Source organism: Otolemur garnettii, unplaced genomic scaffold, assembly GCF_000181295.1.
Source record: "Otolemur garnettii isolate 467f Iridium unplaced genomic scaffold, OtoGar3 scaffold00007, whole genome shotgun sequence".
NCBI lineage: Eukaryota > Metazoa > Chordata > Mammalia > Primates > Galagidae > Otolemur > Otolemur garnettii.
Genome location: NW_003852402.1, coordinates 16,407,416 through 16,420,392, shown reverse-complemented (window position 1 = coordinate 16,420,392; position 12,977 = coordinate 16,407,416). Strand labels below are relative to the sequence as shown.

At 48.6% G+C, this 12,977-nt stretch overlaps 1 protein-coding gene across 2 annotated transcripts in view; it reads right to left on the bottom strand.

The window, feature by feature from the left end:
- The window catches only part of APPL2 (adaptor protein, phosphotyrosine interacting with PH domain and leucine zipper 2), a 49,304-nt gene that overhangs the window by 13,870 nt on the left and 22,457 nt on the right, over positions 1–12,977 (bottom strand). Inside the window, exons 6-11 of one of the 2 annotated variants that reach the window (XM_003783284.2) lie at positions 11,914–11,955; positions 11,717–11,775; positions 10,636–10,782; positions 6,066–6,148; positions 2,364–2,522; positions 911–1,099 (exon numbers count right to left, since the gene is read on the bottom strand). In XM_003783284.2, coding sequence (XP_003783332.1) covers positions 911–1,099; positions 2,364–2,522; positions 6,066–6,148; positions 10,636–10,782; positions 11,717–11,775; positions 11,914–11,955 — 679 coding nt within the window. The remainder of the gene's footprint in view (positions 1–910; positions 1,100–2,363; positions 2,523–6,065; positions 6,149–10,635; positions 10,783–11,716; positions 11,776–11,913; positions 11,956–12,977) is intronic. The other variant, XM_023509353.1, reaches the window with a different exon arrangement.

The following is a 12,977-nucleotide window of genomic DNA, read 5'->3' as shown; positions in this document are numbered from 1 at the left end:
CCAGCACTGTCCCCCCACCCCACCCCGCTGTCTAGATAAAATCTTAACTTAGAACCCCAATGTAGAAAGCAACAGTATAGCAGCTCTCACTAAGGGATAGGGCCAGCCTCTCCCCACAGGCAGGTGACCCTAAAGCACCTCCATGGGGTTCACAACTCCTTAGGGCAGTCTGGAAACCACCGCTCTGGAGAACAAGGGATCCCCCTGGCCCAGGATCTACTGTGAATGACTCCAAGGCTGCCATGATGGGCTGCATGCAGATGATGTGAGGCCTCTGTTGCTTGTTTGTGGTGTCAGAGATCTCAAAATGCACGCATGGGCCTTTGTTTTTGCTTGTCAGCTTTCGTTAGTGTTTGTGTATTTACTGTGCGGCCCAAGACAACTCTTCTTCAAATGTGTGGCAGAAAAGAAAAAAAGGCTGGACACCCCTGTAAATTTAAAGTATGACCTCTTCTGGGTCCTAAGGCACATGGGGTATGTGGGAGCAGCATGGCAGCTCCCATTCAGCTGGAAAAATAGCCTCCTCTGGCAGTTCTTCCTTACCCCACCGTATCCCACCCTGCCATAATAGAAACACAAATGCTTGTGTGGACTAGGCTAGGAGGAGCCACAGCCTCCTTTCCCCCACTTAGAACCTATGTGAAACTACTTCTGTCACTTTCACGTGTCATCTCTTCTCCAAAGCCACAGACAGACCTCTGGGACTTTTGAAATAAGGAAGGTCGGATCCCATGTGGGCCCCAGGGCTTCTCTGAAGAGTATAAAATCCTCATCCTGAACAGTGAGCAACACCCTCAACAGAGCTACTCTCTGAAGGGCTGGCACATGGGGACACACTAGGGATGCTCTAGGAAGTGTGTAGAGGGGAGAACTACACTGCTCTCCGCCCAGGTGAAGCCCCCAGGCCTACGATTTCCCATTAGGAGCGGTGATCTGGAAGCAGTATCGCCGGTCTTCACAGTCCACAGCCATCACCGAGCAGTTGTCCAGGTCCTGGATCAAGCCTCCAGCCACGGCTCCCCTGGGCTGACACATGAGATTCCCGCCCTGGGTGAAGAAGTAGAGCCTCTCCCAGGTGGTGGTGACCAGCCCTGTTTTGCTGCATGAATTAGGTTATAAAGAGCCAATTAGTAGGAGAAAGCATGAGCTGCGCCTCCTAGCCCTGCTGCCTCTTGATGAGTACTGGTGGCATTTTAGAAATAATGGGTTTCTTTACATTAAAGCAAAACTGCTTTGAAAATCCTTCATCTGAAAGAACAGCAGAAGAGGCCAAGTTAGCTTGAATGATCTGGGCCGTTATGGGCTCTGCTCCCAAGGGCAATGGCAGTCCCAGGCCACCTCCAGATATGTGGGCGGATCCGCCCCTCCCACTGCAGCTGTATACGGGCTTCTAGACCCACTATCTGGACGCAGAATTAGTCCATCAGCACGAAGAACTTAAACCCAGAAGCTGTGTGAGATGGGGAGCTGCATGCTCTGAATGTACCAAGCAGCAGTGCCCGAGCTCACAGCACCCCCTCTCCTGGGGCTCGTGGCAGCTGAGGTTTTGCTCCCTCTGGAGGTTGCTCTAGTTTTGTGCACTGCTTCTGAAAGGAAAGTCTAGTTCCTGGCAGATAACACCAGAACCTTGAGCTCACATCTAGACTCAGCTGCGATCTCAAGCTCAAAGACCTCTGAGAAGCCCCACCCTGGGGAGAACGCAGCTGGCAGTTCCTCTGTGTGTGTTCTCCACTGGGAAAGATCACAAGGGTTAACAGCTCAGTAGGAACTAGACTCGAGGCACTGGGTTTCCTGCTAGGGTCATTTCCCCAAAGTGCCAAGGCCTAACATTTGTGTGCTTGCTACCCGATAGGAACGGCCTCATTTGGTCCCTGTGACAGCTTATGAAGGAGGCTCGGACACCAGCTCCACTGACAGGTGGCGAGACTGGGGCTCAGCCCAGCCAGTGCCTGGTGCCACTCAGTGGCACTCACACCAAACCACCACAGCGGCTGCTCTGGTGGCCCCAACTCTAGCCTCAGAGGAAAACTGTCAGTGGCCCAGTTAATGACAATAGTTACGAGTGGTCTGTTTACAAAGGGCCCTGGTGACCAGGGATAATGGTGGCCTGCATGTCCTGGAGCCCATGCCCCTGGGTTCTTCCTTACACGACCCCCGTGCTAGCCGCATCCCTCAGTGCAGTCTGGGACCTGGGCTCCAGAGGCTTCCTGTGTTCCGGGGAGGGGTGCTGCCCTGGGCACTCTCCCCTGAGCCTACCCACCTGGGCCTTCACACTGTAGCGGGGCACTTAGAGTGGGGTGCTTTTCAGCCACATCCTAAGGAAAACAGATTTTAGAGAAAGAGGCAGAAAGGGGCATTCTCACTTTCTGAGGTTAAGGTAACCAGCCTTCTGGATGAGATTCCTGTTGATTTGTGGTGTAGCCACATCAAAGTCTGGAGTATAAATGGATTCATCAACAGAAAGTAATTCCTGCTGGGACACCCGCATCTTCTCTGCTTCGGCTTCCAGTTCTACCTGAATGCTTAAGACAGAAAGGGCTGGGTCAGCCACTCAGCACGGGCCAGCCCAGCACTCAGCAGCTGCTGGCAGTCCCCACCCTACTCTGCAAGGCTTCCCTCCTCAAGAGGGAGCTGCCAGCCTCCTACTCTTGTACTCAAGGCCCCTAAAACTACAGATCATGGGGACTCAGTTCTGCATTACTCAAGTCTTATGTTACTGCTATTTTAAAACAAAACAGAATAAGAAATAGCACCGAGTATGTCTGAACCCAGCTGAACAGTTTTGCTGCTGATGAAGAGGTAACCATGCTTAGCACTGCGGCTATAAATTACGGGAGGAAAGATGTAGTGAGCCCGTCTGTAGGGGCTGTATGTGCAGGCTGCCTGTCAAAGTCCCATGATGGAAAATATGAAATAGTCATCATTCCTGCACCCCGTCTTGGCTTAGGCAAGGGTGGTAGAGACAACCACTGGGGACAGGAAAGTGACCAGGAAGTAGTACTAAGGCGTAACAAAAAAGCCAAGGGCAATGCTTTTCCTTTTTTAACAACCATGTGCCTGCCCCAACGCTGCATAGGCCAGCTATGCATGCTGGCCAAGTGCTGACTGCAATAGGGTAAGTGGCCCAAAGGTCCAGGCTGGTACTTAGATCCTAGAAAGCCTCGTAGCTTTAGCTTGAAACAGCAACTGCCCTCTTTCTCCACAAAGTGAAGCCTCAAGAGGCCAGCCAGTGGTGACAGTTGTGGTTATAAAGCCCTAAACAAAATCTGCCCAACAGGGCCCATCCATCCGAGGAAGCAGACTTCAGAGGTCATGCCCACTTCTCCACTGTGTTAAAGGACATAAAACAGAACTACAAATGTTAAAAGCAGAAGGAACGAGGGCCCAGTGAGGCGAGTGTTTCTCTGAGCAAATTCTTCATCCTTAGGATTTTCCCTCTTCTGCAGTTAAGATGCTTTCGGCTTGTGTGTATCCACACTCCCCTCTTCTCTAAGGCGGCTCAGTACAAGCAGCCAATCTAAGCTAATTTTGGCTTTTCGGACTTTGAAGGGGATAACTAGGAACTCTACCTGGTGACCCTGGACAGGAAAGATGGAGAACAAGCCTCATTAGCTCAACCTGCTGTCCCTGGCCTGGCTGAGGGACAGATGAAGAGGAAGAAAGGGGTAAGGGAGCCGAGGGCAGTGAGCCCGCTTGGAGCTTTTGTGGGTGAGAAGCTTTGGAGATGTGACAGAAGAGAAGATCCTCTCCCCACAAAAAAGCTCCTGGGCACCAAAAGGACATCCTGCATCGGACCTCAGAGGGTTTAGTAACGCCCTGCCTGCGCTCCCCACCACAGGCAGGCGCAGGCTGCAGCCACCAAGACTCCAGGAACAGGGTGGAGAAGCACCTGCTTTCAACTGGTTCTCCTTAAAAATAACAAAGGCATGTTTCCCCTCATTAAAATGCAGTAGAATATCCATAGGTGACCACTGCCCTACACTGACCACCTCAGGTTGACCTGATTTTCAGACCGGACATGACCACATGCACGTGTCAGTGCAGCAGGCCTGGCTCCTTATGATGAACACCTCTGGATGCTGACCAGTTTGTTACAGTCCCTTGGGTGGTCAGCCTATGGAAGTTCTCCTGTATATATACACACACACATACAGGAGCAGGAGAAGGATTCAAGAAAAACATAGGAAGGTGTCACTATTGGGCTAAGGCAGCAAAAAGCTCCACAGGTGTGTTGGAAACCATGCTGTCCTGTCTGGGTGCCGAATCCTCTCACACTTTGAGAATGGCATAGCACCAGACCCCATTCCGAGGCCTCCCTGGGCTGGCTGGCTGCGAATGTGCGGCAAAGGGGCAGTGAAACCACCTCCTGATTTGGAGAAGGGTGGCCGTATTTATCGGCTCACCAACAGAAAATGCAAGTGACAGGGAAATAAGCCTTCTGAAACAATGACGTAGCTGTCTGAACCAAAAAGTGCACTCTGGGAACTCCATCTGCTGCCTGTTACCCCTAGAACTTGTCAGGCAGCAGGGGGTGCTCTGTAACACCCAGTCTGCACAGAGAAGGCCACATACCCCAGCGCGGGCTTGGATTTTAACGCTGGGTTGTGGTCCTCTCGGGAAGGCTGGTGCTACGCTTCAGTGGGTCTAGCAGCAGTTCAGGAAATTGCTGACAAGAAGGGAAGACACAGGCTCTCGGATCTGCAAAGGAGTGCACTGTGGCATCTCAAAGGTATGGCACAGAGGCCCTGCCATCCTGTAATAAAATAACCTAGTACACGAAAATAAGAAGTAGGGATGGTTCTCCCAGAAACACCAAAAGCCACAGAATTCTAAGGGTTACGGTAGGATGAGAACAGTGAAAGACAGAGGGGACAGGGGACTGCTATGAAGTGACGATTTAACATGCACTCATCTTTTACTTCCTCCTAACATTCCCAGGGGCTAATAAACAATAAAAGGCAAGAAAGCACCATCAGATTTCACAAAGTGCTTTCTAGCATTATTAGGAATCTAGCCTATATCACTCACGGTGCCAACTACCCAGAACAGAACAGCTCAGTGACCTTCCGGAGGGAGGATGCACTTTCCCTCTCCCCTCGAGTCTGAATGCTCAGCAATCGTTTCTCATGGGATTCATTTTTTATTTTCAGAGCATTTTATGTAGACTTCTGCCTAAATAAATTCCACTGTTTGCCCTTCACAAGGTATTTTGAAATGCACAGTCTTCAAGAAAATGAGCAACATTTTCTTCCTTTTCCATGTGAAATAAAATATTCCGTATTCCTATTTCCATTCTTGTAAGCGAAAATGAAATATTTTATTATAGATAGGAGGAAAGCAAAACCTCCAGCACAGGAGGGGCCAGAGCAGACAGCCCCTATTTCCATTTCATATATGTGGTATTTGTCAAATACGCACAGAGATGTGTTCCTATACTCCAGAAATGGTGCCAAGTGCTTAGGGAGCCCCAGCCATGGCACCCAGTGAGCATGGGAAGTGCCTCCCATGAGAAGAGAGAAGAGTGACTTGTTTTTAAACTAAGCATTTACAGTTTGTTAAGTTAACTCTATAAAGGGTTAACACATTGCTTATCTATTACATGTTAATCCGCTGGTCAGTTTCCTGAATGGCTGCAGCACTTCTGGCTGCTACTCCCATCAGCCCACAAAGACAAAGGCAAAGAGCTCCCGCAAATCCATAGCAAACCTGAGCCAGACTCACAGGTTATAACAGGTGGGACCGGAATAGTAACGGAAAGAGACCCTGAGGACTGGGGGCTTACTGGAGAAGTGCCACTGAGGATGTTTTCATCTTTTATTTCAGTCCTTGAGTGTCATGGGAAGGGCTCTGGGCTCCACCCCAGTCGGGAACTGCAGAAATCACAGACTCTTCAACTGTGTGCCCAAATACTCACAAACCTCAGCAAGTGTCATGAGGAGAGTCCCCGGAGTGGGCAGGGGCTCTCCGGGGCTCCGGCAATCAGAGCCCTCCCCCCACCTCCCAGAGATGTAAGTTCAACAGGAAAATACAAGGCCCCTGAGACTCAGGTCAGGGCACAGCATTACCTTTGAATCATGTCTGCAACGGAGGATAAAAAGCTGTCCATGTGTTTGGAAAACATCTCTGCTCCCTTCTTAAAGAAGTTAATCTGAAAGATATGATTATGATATGCTGAAAATCACCTGGGGAAAATGATCCGTGAGTTCAGTAAATGTGCACCCAATAACGTGGGGGCGGCTCACTGCAGCACTGGAAGCCTCTCTTTCAAACTGGCCACACTGGCTGGGTTACTCCCAGGTCCCAAGTGCACTTGTGACACGGGGAGGATGAAACCTAGCCATCTTGCTGAAAGGCTCTGAGTATCAGCAATGATGGAAGTCAAGTGCTTGGTACATACCAAATGTCTCAATAACGACTATTGATAATTATTTTTTATGTTAGCAACAGCAACTTTTTCTTACCTGAATTCTAGAAAGTTGAGTTTCCTGAGGGCAAGGGCTAAGTTTACTCAACTTGGCACTAGCAAAAAACTGATGAACGCCCACTATGGCACAGCATGACAAGCTTACCCGTCTACCCAGAGTCCCGTGCAGGTCTGGACACAGCTGGCTGGCTAAGGTCGCAGAGGGAAAATTGGGCTAAAGACCCTTAAAAGCCTCTTGTAAGCCCGCTACGATATGATAGAGGATTACATGCATAAAAGATGCAGCAGGGTCCTGGCACCATGTGAGTGCTCAGCTCGTGTGAGGACCCTCCCGCTCCCCGATGTTCTGTGACAGGTGTTTTCTCTGCCCAGGAGAGAGTGGCCTCTACAAGGCCTGAGGACTGTGCAGTTTGAAAATGATATTATGGTTGCTGGCTTTGGGGCACCAATGGAAGGAATTCCTTTACTTCCTGTGACACCTGTATAATATTCACTTCCCCAAAGTCTGGGTCCTGTGACAACCCTAAGGGCAGGAGTACGGAAAGAGGAAGGAGGGGGTTTCTGTGTGTTAGGCACACTTACAGCCATCCCACCCTGAATAGTTCAAGTTTCCATCCTTCTTAAGGCTATGGCTTTCCCAAACCTAGATATTTGATATGGACTGCTCCACTTTACAAGCCTAATGGTTAAGGGGTTAACAGTGGCAAGCCTAGGTTATGAAAAAAGAGAAAATACTCAGTGTGGACATGGGGATTCTCTCGAGCATGGCCCTAGCTCATCTGTTTGATCTGAAGCCCACGCTGCCAGGGTGGTGGGCACCCAGATCCACCCTTTACACTGAGAAGCCTCGTAGATGCCATCAGCACTACTGACAGCCTCACCTGTTCCCCAGACACCCTGGGAAAGCATGTACACCAACGTCCTTAGTTACCATAGGACAAAAACAGATGACTGGGATTAGCCTAAGGCAAGGTCACATATGCAGGGGGAGGTTCTGGCCTACGACCTTGGAATCATACAGAGATCAGCACAGCAAATACCATTATAAACCCCTGAAATGTTAATATCAAAATGAATATTAACCATTAATCTATGAAATGAGTAGACTGTGTTTCTACAGCACAACATCATGGTGACTCCTCTCCTTCCCCTCCCGGAATTCCTCTGGAATTCATATTCTACATCCATGCCTTAACTTCTCTGCTATTCTGTGAGCTCCTAAGGGCCATGGCTGACATAATCCCTATAAAACTCAGATGAGCAAATGAACAGATGGGATGACACTGGCTTCCACAGCCACAGCGTGGCCTCACCCTCAATATTGCTTTAGAGTTCACTGTCATGTTTTCAAAAACCTGCACACAGAACACAGAACCTGAGAATGCAGGCATGAGGGCTGAATCATGATTTAATTAAATCAGGGCCAGAGAAGGCAGACACCCACCCTCGCAGAGGTGGGGCGCTGAAAGCCTGGGTGCGTCTCCACCACAGGTACCTTCAGGAATAGCAGGAAGCACAGTGGTCACTTAATCACCAGCTCCCAGAGGCTGATACTCAATAAACAGTGATTGCCAAGGCCAGACATGGCAGGAGGAGGGCAGCTGCTGGTGAGCCACCCACAATAGTCACAGTATTGGTCAACAGACATGTGTGAAAGCAGGAACTATAGCTTTCATCAGCATGTTTATGAATCTGCAGAGTAAGGGACGACTTGGTCTTAAAGTCTGGACACTTTTCACATGAAAAATGAAACGTGCCATTGTCAGTCCTCAAAAATGATACTCCTCAGCTTGGTGCCTGTAGCACCCAGTCTGGCGGGGTTGAACCCAGCCCAGGCCAGCTAAACGACGACAACTGCAACAACAAAAATAAATAGCCAGGTGTTGTGCCAGCGGCCTGTAGTCCCAGTTACTCGGGAGGCTAAGGCAAGAGGATGGCTTGAGCCAAAGAGTTTGAGGCTACTGTGAGCTGCGACTCTATGGCACTCTACCAATGGCGACATAATGAGACTCTGTCTCAAAAAAAAAAAGAAAGATACTCCTGCCACCCAACAAAGACATGCACTCTGCTTTGTTCCCATGCCCTGGGCTGTACCCACAGCTCCTCTCCTCCCTCTGGGGCCAGCTGCACTCACTCAGAAATCTAGGCTGGGACGAGTAGCATAGTCCTTGGCCATGAAAAGGAGAGGAACCAGCTGTTATCAAACCTGTCCCATAGGCCTTATGAGGATCCTTTTCCAACCAACCAGCTACCACAGCACTGCCCATCAAGCCCAGAGCTCGCCCTCCTCCTGAGACATCAGCCCCTCAGCCCTTGCTGACCCTGGCCTCTCACTGAGCAAGGATCACTGTCCCAGAAGCAAGGGTGTTGACTCAAGAGGGCACACCCAGGTGATATTAGCAAAAGAGAACAGAGTACTGGCATTCCGTAACGAAGCTAGGACCTCCGCCAAGCCAGAGTTTAACCCCTGACCAAAGAGAGAGAGGGTGATTAGTGTGAATATATATCCGTGTGCACAAGGGCCCATGAGGAAGCTGGACGGGTCCCAAGACTTGCTGAGGACTGAAGCGCACAGCTGGGCAGTGTTAATTTTTTATTTTATTCAACTTTACCCAGATGACATGGAAAGCTTCTATTGTTTTATTTCAATATCACCTCTGAAGGCACAGGCTGACTTTAGCCAACTCACCATTCAACAATGTAACAAAACCATCTTAAGAAGACAGCAGAGCTTGGATATTTAAAAGATTCTCTTATTCCCCTTTTCCCTGAACAGAACTGGCATTGTAGATTTTGAGGAAAAAATATGTACTTTAAAACGTATTATAACTAATACTCATATATGAAGTACTTTACAAGTTGTTGGCTTTTTGTTGTTAACCACTGCTTCCTCACATCCCCTTCTGTTCCTACAATGTGACGGGAGAGAAGATTCCCAGGTGCATTTCTCATGTACCACAGGGAGGCCCCAGAGTGAACCCAAGTGCGGCTAACACAGGGCAGAGGTGGAAGATGCGGGGAGTGCCTCAAGCCTGACGTTCACACTCACTTTTGTCCCCTCCACACTGGTGCCATAACAGTCAACTCCCCATCTTTAAACCAGAGGCTCCCTGAAGACAAATATTCAGGAAACCATTAAATGACAGGGACAAACCAAATAAATACAGAAGACTTCATAAAGAACTACATTTCCTGGGCTCAGACACTAAGGTGTTTGCAATAACCTGGGAGATGAACCATTTAGAAATAACCCACTGAGAAGAAAAGGAACTGCAGAGTCCTGGGTTAGAAGCTCACGGTCTTGAGCTGGGCATGGGGGCTCACTCCTATAATCCTGGCACTCTAGGAGGCCAAGGCAGGTGGATAGCTTGAGCTCAGGAGTTTAAGACCAGCCTGACCAAGAGTGAGAGACCCTGTCTCTACTAAAAATAGAAAAACTAGCTGGGCGTTGTTGCCAGTGCCTATAGTCCTGGCTGCTCAGGAGGCTGAGGCCGGAGGATCACTCGAGCCCAAGAGTTTGAGGTTGCTGTGAGTTATGATGCTGTGGTACTCTACCAAGGGTGAGACTCTGCCTCAAAAAAAAAAAAAAAAATGAAAAAGCAGCAGCAGCTCACTATCCCAACCTGAGCAGGAAGCCTTTTCTAGGAACACTGGCCATGCTTCGCTTTCAAATATTTGGATGAGAACAAAAGGGCCACAAAGGCCAGCTGCAGTGACTCACCCTGTAATCCTAGCACTCTGGGAGGCCAAGGTGGGCTGATTGGTTGAGCTTAAAAGTTCAAGACCAGCCTGAGCAAAATTGAGATCCCATGTCTCTAATAAAAATAGAAAAACTGAGGCAAGAGGACCGACCGCTTGAGCCTGAGTTGGAGGTTGCCATGAGCTATGACACCACAGTACTCTACCCAGGGCAACAGCTTAAGACACCGTCTCAAAATTTAAAAAAAGGGGGGGGGGCCAGTCTCCTCCCCAAGAGGAGCCTGGAGCCCAGGCCATCATTCCTGGACTGTGCCACTTAACTACGGGCTAACATACACCCAACAAAAGATGACCCAACCCAGCTGGAGGCTAAGTGCTAAATTCCAGCAAGTTTCTGGAGAGAGGCTACATTTGTGTTTCCTTCTATGATGCTTCAGTTTCTCCCAAATGCCATCTCAGCTGAATGCCACAACCGGCTTAGGTTTAATCCCTCAGGTAAGGGGCTCGCCTACCTGTCCATGGGCAAAGCCTACCATGGGCTCCATCATGGCCGCCCGCTTTCTGTACTGCAGCGTGTTGAGGGCACAGTAGTACTGCAGGGCCGAGAGGTGCTGTTTCCGCCGGGCAGCAGCCACCTCTTTTCCCACTTCAGTCTTCACCTGGGCAAAGGGTGAAAGGAGAACTTCAAGTTGTCTACTACACACGACAACTGTGAAAGAGCACGCAACTTCAAAACATGCTGGGTTCTGTGACATATGTGATAAAACACAGATAAGGTTCCACTTCAATTTCTTAAAAAAATCCAGGGTGGTGCCTGTGGCTCAAATGGGTAGGGCGCCGGTCCTATATGCCGGAGGTGGTGGGTTCAAACCCAGCCCAGACCACAAATTGCAAAAAAAAAAAAATCCAAACTCAGCATCTCTTGCTCATAAGGCTACACTGCAGTTTTAGCTGGGGCTGGGCTTGAACCTTCCACCCCTGGTACATGGGGCTGGCGCCTTACTCTTTGAGCCACAGGCACCACCCCATAAGGCTACACTGAAGTGACGTCAACGCTTTCCTGGTAGTAGGACAAAGCCCCACGATCCTTTGGGAAAACAATATGGCAGTATGCTTTGAAAGCCGCGAACATTTTGGCTCAGTCATAGCTTGTATTCCAATGAAATAATTTAGCCCAAGAAAATCATGTAACAGAAGTACAAAGTTATATGTATGAAGATATTCAGTATTATCTATAGTAATGAAAAACCTAAAAAAAAAAAAAAAGCATGGGTTAAAATGTCAACACCTGGGGTGAGGAATTCAAGATGATGATCATCTCACAGTGATCCTTCTTAGACAAGGAACCAAGGTGAAGTTAAAATCACAGCGTGATCATAATCTTACAATGGCTCCAAGTCACTATTTAATAAGCCAGTTTGAAAAGCTATAGAGAAAGGAAGGTCTCCTTACGAGATTTGAAATAAAGTTTCAAGTCCACATGTAGCAAAAAAACTCAAGACACCCTCAAGTGCCACAAATTCACAGTAAGAAGAAGCAAAAAGAGCTTAAGTAAACGAAAGGAAAATTAACATGTAACGTATGTATTCTTACCTTCTCATTCTCCTTTTTTTTAGGAAGCCGGCTATACTTTGCCATTGAGAGGTCATGCTCTAAAAATAGAGAGACATTTGAGCACCCAGAAGGGTCAAAAAAGGCAAGAACAGTCAATCAGTGTCCCCTCCCACACAGACGCTGGGCCCACACATGTCACTACTCTCAGGCCCAAGAATGGAGAAAAAGATGCTTACCATTGCTGGCCAGTCCAAAAAGGTCCTTTAAAGTGCTTACTTCTGAAAAGGAGAAAAGGGAACCTGTTACAGTGAAGAAAAATGAAACATGCCAACCCAGAGCTCTGTGCTTTCCCAAGAAACAGCTAAAGTGCGAAGGGGAGAGCTTGGTCTGTGCCCCTGCAAGTGCTCTGCTCTCACGGGCCCGGCCTGGATGCTGGGAACCCTGGTCTCAGAGAGTGCCTGGCTTCATCCACACGACCTCACCCAGCGACCCTGACTGCCCTCTCTGGGTAGTGCTTGGGGTCTGTGAAGGAAGGGGCACTCTGCGGACCTGGGCCAGGCAGCATGGTGGCCAGGTAGTGACCTGGAGTATAAACTTAAGTTCTGATTCTTCAACCCCAAAGTAACGTCTTAAGGTATCTTTCCTCAGAATGTAGTCAGGACTATACCCAGAATCTAGAAGTTTCCTGTGTTGCCATTTTAACAGCTGACTTTTTAGGCTCAAGGACAAGGAATACAGGGTATTTGTAATAATGAGACATGACACAACCTAGCACAGTAACTTGTAACAAGTCAATGCCTAAAACCGTCACCCACACGGTGCTCGTCACCCATGGAGCACAGAGTCGGCTCAACAGAGTCCAAAACCAAAAGACCAAACAAAGGTCAGTGGTCACTGAGCAATGCTCATCCAAGGTTAAAAACTTAAAAAACACAAAAGATTGATACCTAAAAGCAATCCTAAAGCTTCCTTTTCCACTTTGTCGAAAAAGCAAAGCATTTCCTGTCTTCTATGCTGGTTTCAATCTGCTTCCAAACTGCCTCCAGCTTTTAAATTTCTCCTCACGTTATTCTCACTCCTTCTGACAACAGACTGCCTTCTTCTGCCCTTCCTCCTTCCGATTTTTCTTTCTCTCCTATGTTGTAGTGTGTTCCCCACTTCCTTTTAGTGTGGAGTTGTAAATCACTTCCTTATTATCTCTTTTCTTTTTTTTTTGAAACAAAATTTCATTTTATCACCCTCGATCGAGTGCCATGGCATCACAGCTCACAGCAACCTCAAACTCTTTAGGCTCAAGCAA